We start from the raw sequence: 16,301 nt of genomic DNA, 5'->3' as shown, positions 1-16,301 counted from the left end.
AGGCCAAGTCAGTCATGTCTTATCTTACCAAAGGATACAAATAACCTCAGGGGACATCTGATGGAGCACTGTGGATCAAACCCATTTCTCTCTGCCCACTGCCCCATAAACACTATAATCAAGGACCACCTACCTTTAGTCTGTCTTGATCCTCTGTTGGTGCTGTCAAATCATTTTATTAACTTCTAGTGTTTCCAATGTCTGGGGATTAATTGCTGACAAGGCACTTCTTGATTCTTGCTCTGTTCAGTTTAAAGGTAATGGAGAAATTGTGTCCATGAGTTAGTTCCTTGTACTGTATAATTGTAATGTGGCATGAATACTCACTGATGAATTCAGAAGTCTCTCGCTTGTCGCTTGAGATTTCAATTTTAAAGGTTTTTCCAGTATGAAGTCAGTCAGTGTTTCATGTTATTGAATATACTGAAAACAAAAACAAAAGCAAAAATGATCAAGTGTTACTTACAATATTGTTTCAAAAAGGCTAAATGTAAGGATGCTATCACTTGCCTTTAACTATATTCACTTCACCAGAATGAAGTGAACTTCTTTCCAAGGCCAGACAGAGCTAGATAAAAAGAAAAAAAAAAATCCATAATTACAAAATTGATATCATGCATATCAGCATCCCTTATTTGGGACTACAGTAATCATAGTCCTACCATCCCCTAGTTTCCCAGCCTGCTCTGCTGCCCCTCCTTGCAGGATTTTAGTCAGGACATTTTCTCCTTCGGCTGGGGCTTGTCCTGCTGCAGCAGTGCCGATACCTCCAGGTTTACTGCCAATGCCGACCGGAGTAGCTTTGGAGCCTAATAATAATAATGCATTAATCTCATATAGTGCTTTTCCAGACACTCAAAGTCGCTTTACAATATTGTGCATTATTCATTCACTCCATACTCCATACAGAACATGACATCAGTTCAGTAAACTGCAGGTAAACAGACTGAGATAAAACTTACCAATGCCCGTCAAAGGAGGTGTAGCTATCTTGGTTGGCTGTGGCGCAGGTGGGCCCATCATGGCTTTAGATCCTATTCCACTCGGTGGGGGAGCAGGATCCATTTTTGTCTGAAAATTATTTTAAAAAGATGCAAATTTATTACTTAACTCTCTTATTTCCGTTTAAAAATATAATATAAAAATATATATATTATTACATGTGTGGGTGTGAAAATTACACAGTGTAATTGGATGAGTTTTTGCTCATAAGTGTAATATATAAGATATTAACTTATATATTACACTTATTTATTAAACAAACTAAATAATTTTTATTATATCAGCAGGAGAGCCAATAAGACTACGCTAAATGCTATGCTACGATAAACATGATTTTATGTTGCATTAATAAATAAATACATTTAAAGAAAACCTGGATACAAAAAATATACAAGATACCAAAACCAGTCCATAAAGTTCATTAAAAAGTGTGGAGTTTCTATGCCCACTGCAGAAACAAGAGTAATGGAGTAAATTTATTCTTACAACAGTGGGAACTGGTGGTCCTGTTGCCAATCCAGTGCCAGGTTGCCTCCCTTGTGCTGAGGCTGGTGCAGGTTTGGGTTGTTGTGCTCCTCCTGGTCCTGGAGCAGTTGTTGTCTGTCCCTGCTGCACTGGCGGCTGCTGCTGCTGTTGCTGTTGCTGCTGTTGGGTGCTCTGCTGCGACGGCTGTGTGCCATCTGTTGATTCAGATCCAGGATGTCGTCCAACCTGCGCTCCAGCCCGCTGTTGACCTGGAGCTGTCTGCTGCTGTGGATGCTGATCTTTGGGCCCTGGTGTGTTGGGGTCTTGTCTCCTGGATGGTGGGCGATCTCCTTGTGTTCTTTGACCCCTTCCATGATGATGTCCTGTGGGTGAATCTCGTGAAAAGTCACCTGAGTTTCTTGGGCTTCCCGTAGTAGTACGGGAGTCTGGGTGGGCCCTCCTCTGCACCCCTGAAGAGGTCCTGCCGTCAGAGCGCGTGGATGGATCTTTGGAGTGTGTCCGGGAAGAACGAGATGACCTGGGATCCTCAGAAGAGTGCCGGGATGAACTGTGTCTCCCAGAACTGCTGCCGTGGTGACGATGTTCCCGTGAAGATGTGTGGCGCTGTTGGTTGTATTCATCTGGACCGTACTCCTCAGGGGGCTCATCGTAGTCATGGTAGGTGTGCTTACTGCGCCTACCTGTGGATGAATGTCCACTACTGCCATGATGTTTTGAGCGTGCTTCCCGTGGTTTCTCAAACCAGTCTGTCTCCTCTTGACCCAAATGATAGGCTTTTAAACCAAACAAATGTTGAAAGTCAGTTTTAATGCAGGGCAGGAATAGCATGCAGAGTGAAAGCATGCAATTTGGAAACCATGCACATTGTAGAGACATGCACATGATGTACTATGAGAACAGTCACATTACTTTACACAGCATGCAAAACAGTTAAAAGAAAAAGCAAAAATAATCCACAGACAATGAGAAGAGGATAGAAATAAATATCCATGCTTCTTAATTCTGTACATTTGGCATGCAGTCTTGTCACAGACGGTGTGAGGCAGAATAAAAGTTTTAGCACCAATTACCTTCACTGTCAGAAACTGCACAGTGCATGTCATCTACAAGATAAGGATCATCAGGTTTATAGACATGACTTCTGGGAAGATCCTTTTTGTGATGGTCTTGAACGTCTGGCAGTGAATGACTTGAGCCATACTGGTTCCTGGCATCATAAGCATCAGCTGCAGCAGAGCTGCGGCCGATGCCAACAGGTTTCCCTACAGGACTAAGAGGACTTTCCTCTTCTGAATTTTGGTTGCGCATTGGAGGTCTTCCACTACGACTGCTTCTTTGAGAGCGCTCCATTGCATCTCTTTCATAGGATTTGCTTCTGTGGCCTGTGCTATCTCTAGATGAAATCTTGTCCATGCCATATCCAGTTGATCTTGATCTGCCAGCAGTGTACATGTGATCCTCCTCCTCCAGTCCCTCTCGACTTGTTCCATAGTATTTCTGCTGATCATAGGAATGCCTTTTCCCATAAGAAGCATCTTCCTGCCCTTTCTTGGACCTGGTTACTACTGTACAGCTGCCTCCTGTTGATGTTGTCATTGTGTAGGAGGCTAGATCAGATTCAACATCTCGTGCTTCTTCTATAGGGGAAAATTTTGATATCTTCTGCTCCATTCCTTGTTTTCTATGCTTACTTCTTTTAGAAGATACTCCAGGGGTAAGATTCTTAGGTGTACTTTTATGGCTTCCAGAGCCACTTCTTGTTCCATGTTTAGTATAGTCATCATAGTAATAGGAGGAGCTCCCACTCACTGTTGTACTTGTGCGACTGTCCGCAGTGCTTTGGTAACCAGTGGTGCCTGTTGGCCTGCCATAAGCATCCAAAGTCTCCTCTTCTGGCCTTCCATAAGCAGAACCATGCACAGGACCATTCTCATTGCGATAACGTACACCTGCAGGATGTCCAAGGGCATCAGCAGTTTGTCCAGTATTGTCTTTTGTCAGTTCACTTATGTCATCTATCATAACATAGTTTCTAGGGATATTCTGCTCCAGATTGGCAGTGTACATCCCATCCGTGGCATATGTGTTTATTGGATTTTCATTGGAGTGAACCAGACCGGGCTCAGGAGGGCGGTATTGTCCATAAGCATTGCTGTACATAGAGCCATAGCTGGTGTCAGGAGTAGATGTGGCCACTGACACTGCAGGGTTACTGATCACTTCATAGTTTGTGGGGTGTTTTTGCTCTAGATCTGCCAAAGATGTCTGCCGGGGTCTTTGGTGAACCGTAAGAATGTCAGCTTGTTGTTGGTAAGGGTGACCAGGTTGGAAGGAACTAGTTGGATATGGAAGGCTTTGACCAGGCATGGGTTGACTGGAAGGATGGAAGCCCTGGTGGCTATGCTGTTGCATACCAAGATCTGTCTGATAGGAAGACTGGCCATAGGCACGAGAGGAATAACTTGTCTGATTTGGGTACAGTGGTCCTGTGGGGGGATGGGGCTGAAATGTTCCAGGTTGGGGTGCTGAGGTTGGATAAGGAGTTTGGAACCCATAGGCAGAAACTGGTGGTTGAACTGATGACTGACTTTGAGAATAGGGGTAAGACATGTAAGAAGAAGTTGAGGGATACTGTGAAGTTGCATTGGGGTCATTGGTAAACTGGCTCAGTGGTGCAGTACTGGGTCTACTCAAAAGACCGTTAGCATCAAAAGCTCCAGCTGCCATCCTTAGGTTATTGAGCTCACTGTCTGACATGTAGTCTCGAGCATCGCCCATGCATCGCAGGTAGGCCAACTCTCTTCTTTCTCTTTCCTTTACCATTGTTTCTTTGCGCTGAGTTATGCCCATCTCCAAACAACGAAGCTTGGCATCTATTTCTTTTTCTTCTTCCTCTAGCTCAGCCTGTTGCTTACGTAGCTTTGATGACTCTTGTTCTACTGCTTTGAGTTCATGTAGTAGCCCAGCTTTAGTGACCCCCTGGGCAGAGCGTGGTAGGACTCTCTGGGACATGCCAGGCGAGCTGTACATTTGTGCTGGAGTGACAATAGGCATTGGAGTCTCCTCTGGAGGAGGGCTGGGAAGTGTTCTCTTCACTTTTCTCATCAGAGAATTCTGCTGCTGCTGCAGGGAGGCCATCTGTCGAGAAAGGCACAGACAATGCACATTATGTAAATTGAGCAATTCAGTTATTAGCGCATACACTATCAGTTTATTTACCTTACATAAAATAAATAATTGATAATAATTTTATAATACAGACCGAGATTTACATGTACACAAAACACAGTGCTCAGAAGCACAGTTCACTGGAAATGTTGTGAAATCATAGATGTGTGTGTATATATGCTCTTTGTCTTACGGTTTTATTCTTTAGTAGTTAAACATGTGTAAATGAAGTTAAATGAGTGTAGTTTAAAACATAATGCATTATTCACATACTTTGAGTGGTAAATATAGTTTATTTCAGTTCTTACCTGACTGTTGGACAATGCTTGTTGATGGTATGGAGAAAACCGGTTCTTTGCTGGATCCTCAGATGTGGGGCTGAGAGGTTTGGGATCTGACATGGAACGCTGTACACTTTTGATGGGTCTTGGGAGTGACTGATGGCGCTGGGGTGATTCAGCTGTGAAGGCTTTCTGCTGAGGTGTGACGTGGGCCTTGTTAAGTTTCTCCTGAGATGCAAATGTGGTCTCCAACATGCGATGAGGAGACAGAGGAGACACTGGGGAGTATAGAACCTGGGGAGATTTAGGGGGCTGACGAGAATCATGCTGCTGGTAGCTGATGTCCAGAGGGTCAGGTTTTCTTCTCTCAAATGTTGCTACCCCTTGGAGTCTTGGGGAGGCTGCATCTGCTGAGTTTGCTCCAACTATGTGCAGGCTTGTGGAGTAGGGACTGATGGTTGTAGGCACACTGAGCTGAGGTGCTACTACACCCTGGGACTGTGACTCTGGCTCTGTTTGGCAAGCCAGACTCTCTCCTTTGTGTGTTCTCTCGGGAGCAGCTATATAATGTAACAGGTCGACTTTTGAAGTCTCTGCCATTGTAATATGGATTGCAGGAGAAACCCTGCCAAGCTGGTCTGCTTCAGTTTGACATGAAGAATCATTTGTGGTCTGAATAGCTATACTTGAAGACACAGATTTACTTTCCCCACTGGATTCAGAGTGCTTTGATGCTCGTGATCGCCTTCGCCTTACTGGTTGTTGGTCCCACTCTCCCTGGTCCTCTTCATCTGTTTGCACACTGCAGTCTGCTATGCGCCTTGTCCGCCTGCGGCGATTCATAAATCTGTCTTCTCCATCTTCATCATCTGTTTGTACACAGCTGTCAGTAATCTTCTTCACAGAGTCATCTTCTGTACCATCCCTAAGCCGAGGCATAGAATTTTGTTTTCTCATAACCTTCGGGTCAACTTGTTTTTCACTGCTTCTTAATGACATTTCAGATGCAGAGCTTTGAATTGGCCGACCAGCAACCACAGCTTGCACCACCTGTCCATCTTGCCAAAACTGAACGCTCTGGCCTTCTTGTTGAATAACTCTACCAGTGTGGTCACAAATAATGAACCCATGAGGTGTTCCTCCAACTACTCCCTGCAGGGCTCCCTGTGCTGATGTGGCGGCAGCAGCTGCAGCTGCAGAGGCTGCAGCTGCCTCTGCTGCAGCAGCGGCAGCAGCGGCCTCCACAGCAGCCGTCTTCTGCCGCTTTTGCTCCTCCAGCTGCTGCTGGAGCTGCTGCTGCAAAGACTGGATCTGTTCAAGCTGCATACGTTGCTGTGCCAGCTGTTCTCTTTGCATGATGAGCTGTGTTTCACGCTCTGCTTGCTGTTGCTGCAATACTTGCTGTTTGATTGTTTGAAGTTCTTGAATTTCACGCTGAACAATTAACTGCTCTTTTTCTCTGTGCCTCTGAAGCTCCATGCGATCTCTTTCAAGCTCCTCCTGTAATCGCAGTTGCCGTAATTTCTCCAGTTCAACGCGTTCTCGCTCTAGTTGCAATATATGTTCTTGCTGTTGACTCATTTTCTCATCTTCTTTTCCTTTTGGTATTTCAGCAGGAGGAGAAAGTTTACTTGCGGGAGTCCCAGTTGCTGCTGTTTGTGGTTGGCCCGATTGTTGACTTGTAACTGGAACTAGAGACTGGGTTAATGATAGTGGTTCTGTTTGCACTGGCTGGATGGAAGCAGGCTGGCTCTGAGCTATAGGAAGAGCTGCAGGAGAGGGAAGGTGAGTTGCCTGTTGATCTCCTGGAGCTGGGAGAGCAAGTGCTGAAACTCTATGTACCCCTCCATGGGCTGCAGCCGGAGTAGGTGCAACTATTGCATTTGTTTGGGCAGTGTCTGGTGCTGATGGTTTTCCAAGGTACATTGGTGTTTCTTGGGGCATGGAACTGGTAATAGCTGCTGGAGTAGCTGATGATGGATACTGATTATAATACTGTCCTTGTGTGGGATGAGGCATTCTAGGAGTTACTTGGGGTAACCTTGTGAGGCTAGCCAGTGGTACTGCTGTTACTCCTGCAGGGTATGGCCTGTATATTCCTCCAGACATGGGACGGATGACAGGGGCTGGCTGAGTGGTAATAGGCAATGTAGAGGCTATAGGGGTGTTAATGGTGGAATATATCATGCCATCGCCCCCTCTTACAGCTGCTGGGTACATTGCACGTAGACTTGCTTGTCTAGCATTAATCAAATTTGTTAGCGCTTGACTACTTGGGGTTGGTCTTCCATCTGGTCCATATAAAAGACTGGCTCTTATTGATGCTAAACTCTGCTGAAGATTTAGCCTTCCCAAGGAACCACCTCTTCCTGCTCCATATGGGACCAATTCAGTGCTATGTCTGTATCTCCCCATGTGGTCTGCTGTATTAAGTGCTGCACACATGCGACTGATCTCTCTTGCTGTGGTGGCACTATACTGTGCAAGATTTGAGTCCTGGGATCCAGATAGGTTTTGTGCACTATAGTTATAGTCAGAACTGATATTAGACAAGGAGCCATATCGGCGAAGTGGTAGAGAGGAGGTTGAGTAATCTTGACGCAAGTCGGTGTATGAGCCATATTGTGCTCCCATACCGAGATATCCTCCATCATATGTCTGAGTCAGGCCTGTAAGATCAACCGCTGCCCCTCCCTGCACCCTGCCCTGATGTTGACTGCCATCTGTCATTGAAGGTAAGTTGGTATCAGACATGGATGGTTGAATTCTTCCCAGAGTGAATACAGGAGGCTGATATGCTTTGTGTTCTTCTGTTATTCCTTTAGAAACTTGCTGTTGTTGTTGGCCTGCACTTAAATGTGGCGGTGATGGTTTAGGAGCTTGGTTAGTTTCAGTGGCAGGATTTGTATCTGCTGTGTTTTGCCCAAATGCCCCAGAGCAAGAGCCAGCAAATGGTAACTTGTAAACAACATCACAACAAGCTGCTTGGTTTTCTGATTTTAGCTGCCCAGTGAGATCCAAGACCTGGGGAGGGGGCTCTTCTTGCTTTACAAGTTGAGTAACCATGGTATTTTGTGATGCACTGCTATCATCAAGTTGTACCATCATAACATGAGGTTTTCCAGTGGATAGGTTAATTGCTGTTGGCTTGTTTTTCAGTTCTAAGGCAACTCCACCGTAGATGTCTTGAGGAGCCGTGGTCACAGCTCCAGACACTGAATGTGGGACTGTTGGTCTAGTTATGGCACTTGCTGTCACTACAGGTTGAGCGGTACTTGTTTGACTCACTACGAGATCTTTCTTCATAATCACTGGCTGTACTTGATTTGCTAAATTGTACCGGGCAAAGGAAGCTTGCTGCTGGTGTTGCTGAAGCTGCTGTTCCAGAAGCTGTTGCTGTTGAAGAAGTTTTTGTTGTTGTAACTGTAACTGCTGTTGTTGTAGACCCAGATTTTCAAGGCAAGCATCAATTTTAGGAATAGATGGGTCAGTGATTGGGGGTTTACTTTGAGTCAAACACACAGCTGAGCCAACACCTTGTCCCAAGTCAACACGATTTTGCAAAGGATCTCCATATATAACAGGTGTCTTTGATGGGGACATGAACACAACACCGGCTACTGTGACACTAACCGTTGTAGGTGTAGATACTGAGACATGTGGCTGTTCTTGTGCATTAAGATTCATTATGAGAGGTTGCACAGCAGTATGTCGACCAGAAGGCAGCTCCACTCCTCCAGTGTATCGCCTTGTGTCAGAAGCTAGAGATGTCAAGTCCATTCCCTGATCTGTCATTATGATAGGGGCAGACCGCATTGGAGCTCGCAGATCCACCACATTTGAACTTGAGGAGCATGCAACATTTGATATTTTTTCCAGTGAAGTTGATTCACGTGCATTCATAGTGCTAATGCCAACATTTACTGAATGTTTGGGAGAGCTTGTGGGTGGGGCATGGGTGCTATACAAAGTTTTATAGTTGGCTTGTGTAGGGGATGACAATGGAGAAGTGGAGGAATTTACAGTCTGTGGCCTGGCAGAGTTAGGTGTTTCAGAAGCCAGTGTTATGACCATTACTGGAGACTCCTGAGAGGACTGCTGACGGGCAAGCCTTGGTGACATTGCTCTTTGAGGTGATTGTGTTGCTGTAGCTGGAGGACCACCAGGCACTGAGGGCAACTGTCTGCCACTGGAAGGCCGAACTGATGGTGCATGTGTGGGCTTTGGGCAGGGGAGGTACTGGGAGATACAGGAGGACTGGGGCCTTTGAATAGTGAGAAGACTTTGGAGGTGATGGAAGATGAGGCAGGTTCTGGTGTTGTTTGTGCTGGCCTTTGGGGACCACTTTGTCTTGTGGTGGCAGGTTGAGCTTTTGTTGTGGACACTCCAACAACACCTTCGATTTTGGCACTTTGAGTCATCATCCTGTTTTGAGTTTCTTTTGACAGATGTGCAGCTTGGATTCTAGGATCTGTTGAAGAGAATGAGACTGGAGCTCCGATCTGTGTAGGACTGGAGCCTGGAGTTAAAGCACCACCAGGTTCCAGAGTGGACCTGCTTTCAGTGCCTTTCTGCTGAACCGTTTGCCCTTGTTTTTGCATTAGCTGTGCTTTCCTCATCATTTCCTCATAGACCTCTTCTGCACTTTTGAGCGTTTTATCTGATGGTGACACTGCTGTCTTTTCTGTGGGTGAGTAGAGTGTTGTTAAAGTGGGAAGATTGTACTCATTGCCAGATTTATACAACTTTCCAGCAATCACCTCAAAGCCCTCAGCCTCAGAGTCCATTGAAGGGGAGTATTCAGAACATGAGGATCTGTGAAGTTCTTCCATTTCAGCAGCTTGTCGTAACTCCTCTGTTGGTGATGCATCCTCAATCGGCGAAAGGTTACTGGGAGGAGTTTTAGACCTTTCCCTGCGTCTCTGTGCCCTCAGCTCCTCCTTGTCTCGTTTGGCTTTCCGAGCTGTACTTCTGATTCTTTGCTGTTCTAAATCTCTCATTTGTTCTTGTTCTCTGAGAAGTTCTTCCTCCTCTCGAAGCTCATCTTCTTCAGATGAGTCCTCGATAGTAGGGAGCAATGGCCCATGGGAGCGGTGTCTTGCTTTTCTCTGCTGCTTCGCTTCTTCTAGTCTTGCTCTACGACTGGGACTGCTGTCACTGTCATCCTCCATAGACGACACAGATGTGGGGGAGGTTCCAGAGGTGTAGCTAGGTGTAGTGGCAGGAAGCGTGGATGAATAGTCCCCTTTGGACCTCTCCTCTGGTGAACCAGTCAGACTTTCCATTTCAAGCTCTGGCTCTCTTAAGTCATGTTCAGTGCTAAGCTCGATATCACGGTTGTAACTGTTTGTATTATTAAGCTCAATTGTCTTAAACCTTCTGAGTCCACCTTGAGCCATTAGACCATCTTCCTCTGTTCTAGCTTCTGCTGCCTTGGGGTCATCCTCAAAGCTGTTTGACTGATGTGATAACCTGCGCCTTTCTTTACCCTGATCAGCACTGCTTTTGTGAGTTTTTTTGGTTTTCTGCATCTCATATTCTTCCATTTCATCTTCATCAGCACTCATCTCCATGATTTGCCTCCTCATGTATTCCTCATCTGTTAGGTCTTTGTGTGACTTCTTCTGTCTGACTGGTAGTGGTGAGAGACCACTTTCACTGCTGTCTTCCACATAGTCGTGTCGAAGTTTGCAGCTTAGGTCATCTTCTGATTCATCTCTCGCTGCATCATCTTCTGGACTGTAGTCTCCCACAGATAGTGAGTGAGGCCTGTTCTTCAGTTCGGGCTCCAGCAGAGGCTTCATAGAGCTCTCCAGTTTGGTGATATCTGAGGGCACTGACGCATTGAGTTTAATGCTTTCCTCCTGGATCTGGCCCGTGATCTCACCCAGGGAACCGGAGATGCCATCGGAAGAGTACCCGGTGTCACTCAGACTCTGTGTACTTGATTTGGTGTAGTCCTGAAAAAGAAGGGAAAAGGAAAATTCTGTTAGAAAAAAACATGGCAGTAACAATATCTGTTACTGCCAGTGATTCTCAGTTTTCTTCTGACCGATTACCATAATTCATCAAACTATCAGAGAACAAGATTTTTCAAACATTAATATCAAAGTTGTTTAGTTTTAGTTGTCTCAGAAAAAAATCAAGATCAGGATTTTAGTTACAGGAAAAATGAGAACCACTGATCCAGACCAGATAAACAATTGAACATATTAGCACTAAAGTACTATCAAATGTACAATTACAACCACTTAAAAGCAAAATCAATCACATTATTCACGTATCTGTTGTCAACAGAATTAAAGTGCAAGTTTTATTTAACACGAAGAGTGAATTTACCTTTAACTGGTTAATACACAAATGGTTTGTAAACTGAATAGATTTAAAATATGGCATTTGATTGCATGCATTCTCTGTCATTTCCTTTGAACCATTTTTGAAATGTGACCATGCTATGAATGAAAGTCATCATGTGGAGTCAAACAGGACAGATGCTTGGTTGTAAAAACAAACAAAAAAGTTAAATAATATGACTGCAAAAGTTGTAAAGATGCTGAGCAATTGATGATGGTAAGTTAGAAAATAAAAAAGATGACTTCAAGAGATAAAATGAAGGCTTCAGATTTTTGACAAAAATGTAAAAAAATATATAAAAAATCTGAATCAGAAATACACTGATGAAAAAAGACAAAAAAAAACCAAACAAATGATGAATTGACAGGTGACAAGTTGTTGGTCGCTCACTTGGTGTCTGGACATCTGTGTATCCTCATCAATCTTTGTGTCTTTAGGTGAAGTGACAGGTTCTGTCTTCTTTGGTGGAGTCTTGACATCTTCTTTTGCAGGTTTAGAGCTGGTTTTAGTTGTTTTCTCCTGGCCCTGGGGAGGTTTCCGGGTCTGATTGTTACCTGTGGTTTTAGATTGAACGGGCGTAGTTTTGGAGGGAGCTGGAGAAGTTTTCTGAGGTGCAGCTTTCCCAGAGGCAGGGGAAGCCTTTGCACCAGAGGGCTGAGCAGAGGCCTTAACTGTGCCTTTAACGGTACCTGTCCCTTTTACTTGAGAAATGGGCTGAGCTTTAACTTGGCTTGGAGCCTTACTCTGAGGAGACTGTGCAGTACCCTTGGTCTGGGTAGGAGCCTGTATAGTGCCCTTGGTCTGAGTAGGAGGCTGTGTTGTGCCCTTACTCTGGGCAGGGGGCAGGGAAGAAGATTTGGGTTGAGGAGAAGCTTTACTCTGAGGGGAGGGTTGACTGGACCCCTTGGTCTGTGGGGCACTTACTTGGTGACCCGGAGATTTCTGTTGGTGAGGAGCTGTGGGCCTAAGCCCTGAGGCCTGATTGGGGATTTGCTGTGCAGGTGGATGTTGACTGGCTGGAGCAGGATGTCGTGGCGACCCCATTGGCTGTGGAACAGGTGCAGGAAGGTCTCCCAAACTTCCTGAAAGGGCCCTTTGCGTCTGGCAGTTTAAGCATAGCCATTCTTTGTTCTGAAACACAAATGGAAAGACAGAGCATTAGAAAGAAGGCCTATCAGACTATCATGCATGTCATAAACCATGGAAGTTATTTTTGAGCTCAGTAGCTTGGACAAAAGCGCTGTAGAACCTTCCCAAGTGGGAGGTGGGAGGTAAAGCTAAAATTGACCACAATGAGAGGAAGGAAAAGGAGGAGGAGGAGAGTGAAGAGTGAGAAAAGAGATGATAAAGACAAATATTCTATATTTTAGTGTAAAATAACTAATAAATTTATTCCTGTTCAATTTATTCTAACAAAGACAACAATGTAATTTGTCTCATCCAAAGAGACGTCTTTCTAACCATGTCCAAAATCCCAAAAAGTATTCTCATGAGGAACAGTGAAGTGTTGGTGAAGCCATTACATTGCCAAACAGACAGACTTGCTTTGTTTTTATCTCTATCAAGTGCTTCACTGAGGAGCTATATATAAACAGGTGCAGCAGTCTCAGAAATGGCCATCTGTGCTGTTTTTTCAAATGGAGAAAAACTGTCACTAACCAGTTTTCAGTGTGTTTATAGCACCAGGACACTCTTCACCCTCTTCAAGACATGCTACTATTAAAGTGGTTCACATATGGGACATGGGATGGTAGATACAGAAATGAAAGTGCTTAGAATTATAGACCCATTTACATGAACTAAAATAATTAATAATTACCTTAAACTGGACTGAACCTGAGCATTTTTATATTTTAGCAATACCATTTCATACCTGAATGCAAAGAATATTTATGATATTGAATGTAATGGTTTTGTTTCTGGACTAACCATTATCTAATTATACATAACAAATTAGTATTTTTGACATTTCTGTAGCTAGATGTAGATTATAAGAAATCACGTAAATGTCTCCAGTACTAAATGAACATATTTTTCTCCAGCTGTGTACAGAGTGGTCCTGAATCAGCATTACATCTCAGGGTGGGTGAGGGGGAGAGCTGGGATAGCAAATAATTCATGTAGCGTACTAAAGCTTGTAGAGCAGCGCGTGGCAACTTCGTCCTCACAATGTAGAGAGGTTGTGGTCCATGTAAAAAAGAAAGCTCTCTGCACTGGTAGGCCATCTGTGTCCTTCTTTCACTACAACAGTGACCATACAATTTCATGACTTTAATTACATTTTGTCAACTTGTGTCACAAATTGTGTGAATTATAAAATTATTTCTCAATCCTCACCTCAGCAACACTAATTAAGCATATTTAATTATATGCTTTGAAGGATGTTTGTGAAGGTCTTTGAAGGACAGAAAACAAATGTTATAAAAGCTCAATAAGGACACAGTGGCTGAGTGATTAGCACTCTTGCCTTACAGCTTTCTCTGCAGAGTTTGCATGTTTCTCCCTGTGTCTGGGTGGGTTTCCTCTGGGCATTCCATTTTCCCCCATTAACCCAAAACATGCACAATAAATACAATCATCCAGTTAAAGGAAGTTCTAACTAAGACTAACTAAAGATCTGGAGATGAGTTCCTGTGTGCGCCACTGAGGCTTCCACTGCTCCTGGCAGGTTGCCCCAGCGGCATTGAAGGATGGGTCAAATACAAAGGACAAATTTCCCTAAGGGGACTATAAAAGTCAACCCTAACCTTATAAGAAAGAGAGAGTTGCATACTGCTGTCACAATATTGGCTGTTTTTCCTCAAAGCTGACAGTGCTTAGACTTTGGCACTAGTGCACATACAGTTCAGTGGTTTATCTTGCTAGTGGTATTAATAACCCCATTAAACAGTAGGAGATTAGCTGTTACATTTAACCCTCACAGAAAAGATTAAAAAGTTGTTTTTTTTAGGATTTTATATTACTTGTGATCAAAATTTTAATCAGCAAAATGTGTGTAACACTGGCATATTGCATTTTTGTAAACTATGGGCTGATGTAATAGTGAAATGTAGAAGTAGTAGGTTAATATGTATTTTAAAAGATGAATCTCATGATTCTGTAAATACCTAATGCTTTACTTTGCTAATGTGTGACATCTCTGTTTTTGTGATCTTAATGTCTCTGTACATTGTCTCTTTAAATAAAGACTAAAATAAACTAAACTAATCTTCAGAAGGAAGACAAAACCTGCTTTGAGACAATGTAGACAAAGAAAAATACACTTTACATTACCACATTAACTTCAGTCTAATGTAGTTTACTTTTAAATCTGCATTACATTGAGTTTGGAAATCAGTGCTTTCAACATGCCACTTTACTGTTGCTGTAATGTAGACATGTCATTTTCAGCTTGCTTCCATGCTTTTGGGTGTGATATTCATTAAAAAAATAAAATGACTCATTCTTTGGCAACAATCAGATCTCCAAATGCATCTGTTAAATTGAGGAGTGTCGCTAACTGGAACTACTCCAATTGCATCAAAAAGCTAGCTTGCATTTGAACAAAACATGCTGTTTGTCAGAAGTGTTGTTTATCCATTTATTTTGACAGTGCCCTGGAGCAGTGTGTAAAAAGCAGGTGAAGAGTATAGGACAAGGTATCAGACAAGTGGTTATATAATATGAATCTTTAACTTTGTTAGAAATGGGCATCCTGTCGACTCAGCCATTTCATTCTCAAAATAATGAGAGATTGAGCACTGCAGGTTAGTGTGGGGAAAAGGTCACTGCCACACAAATTGATGCTGGCACCATAGAGACCAGTAGTGACATATTAAAGGCCTGATCACTTATACAACATGCATGTGTATCACATGAGAGCATGCACAGACCAGTAACACAGGATAGCCAAAACAGATTAGGTCTTTAAATGATCTAAAAGGGCTGGATAGTACACTTAACAGTATGAATGTTGCTAATATTGTTATCTCTCAGATTTTCTTATATAATATTAATGTATTCATAAGTAACACAGTCAACATGATTTGGCAAAACCCTATGTTCTTTTCTTTTGGCTGTATCTGCTCTTCTCAGCTCATGAAAAAATAAAATAGGTGTTAAGTCGTGATACATTTAGTCACCTCATCCAAATGTTTTGTGATTTATTCATTTTAACATCTCTTCATTTGTGTGATAAAATGGTGGGAGAAAGTACGTAAGTACTGAGTCTTCAAAAGGATTATATTGTTGGATTCTATATGCTATTCATATGAGGGGAGAGAGAAAGTGGTGTTAAAACTGCCTCTTGTGGTTGTCAGGTAAAGCTGGGCAACCTGACAATGTAACTAGCATGACATTTTGAATTTTGTTTGAAAATGTAATTAGCATGTTAAGAAATTAGTAGTAGTAGTAGTCTTTCTTTAAATATATCCAGCTAACACTAGCTGTTGAAATATTTGTATAATAAGTAAGATACCAAAGTTTAGACAGGACTACAGTTACCAAACATTGATTTAGATGAGCCTTCTCTTTTGAATTAAGGATAAGGGGGAGTATCTGGGAGCCGACAACAAGCAATAGAATCAGTTATAAGTAAATTAGCATTATGATTGTGAAAGAAAATAGAGTATACTATGCTATGCTTTCTAGTTCCTGTGACCTTTTTTCAAAATAAATGCAGTGAAAAATAGGTCTACATCAAGGGTCCACATAGCTTAACAAGGAATTGTGGGATAGCCTATATACTCTATAGATCATCCCAATGGACTTTATTATCTTGCCAAGATCTAACAGTGCTCTGTGAAACAGGCTCAACATCAAGATCCAAATTCATTCTAAAAAAATGTTATTAAAATATCTATAATAATTAATTAACCAGTGTTCTTTACAGTGGCCCATAGAGGGAGCCAAAGAGTGGGAAATTTCAAAGAGCCTCTGTAAGCCCAAGGGAGCGAACACACCCACACAATAACGTGAAGGAACCAAACTGCAAAGCAAACAGCTAGAACAGACTGTAAGACTGAACTTTAG

The 16,301-nt window shown here is 43.1% G+C and overlaps 1 protein-coding gene across 1 annotated transcript in view; it reads right to left on the bottom strand.

Annotated features, from left to right (window-relative positions):
* Positions 1 to 527: 527 nt before the first annotated feature.
* The window catches only part of bsnb (bassoon (presynaptic cytomatrix protein) b), a 62,421-nt gene continuing 46,647 nt past the window's right edge, over positions 528 to 16,301 (bottom strand). The window contains 8 exon segments of the mRNA XM_055160342.1: positions 528 to 568; positions 663 to 809; positions 963 to 1,071; positions 1,489 to 2,261; positions 2,559 to 4,626; positions 4,965 to 9,154; positions 9,157 to 10,901; positions 11,683 to 12,422. Coding sequence (XP_055016317.1) covers positions 528 to 568; positions 663 to 809; positions 963 to 1,071; positions 1,489 to 2,261; positions 2,559 to 4,626; positions 4,965 to 9,154; positions 9,157 to 10,901; positions 11,683 to 12,422 — 9,813 coding nt within the window.

The sequence above is a fragment of the Boleophthalmus pectinirostris genome, unplaced genomic scaffold (genome assembly GCF_026225935.1).
Source record: "Boleophthalmus pectinirostris isolate CB_2022bp ecotype Guang Dong unplaced genomic scaffold, ASM2622593v1 HiC_scaffold_3, whole genome shotgun sequence".
Classification (NCBI taxonomy): domain Eukaryota; kingdom Metazoa; phylum Chordata; class Actinopteri; order Gobiiformes; family Gobiidae; genus Boleophthalmus; species Boleophthalmus pectinirostris.
Note: the sequence above shows the minus strand (reverse complement) of the source record. Positions and strands in the feature narration are given on the sequence as shown.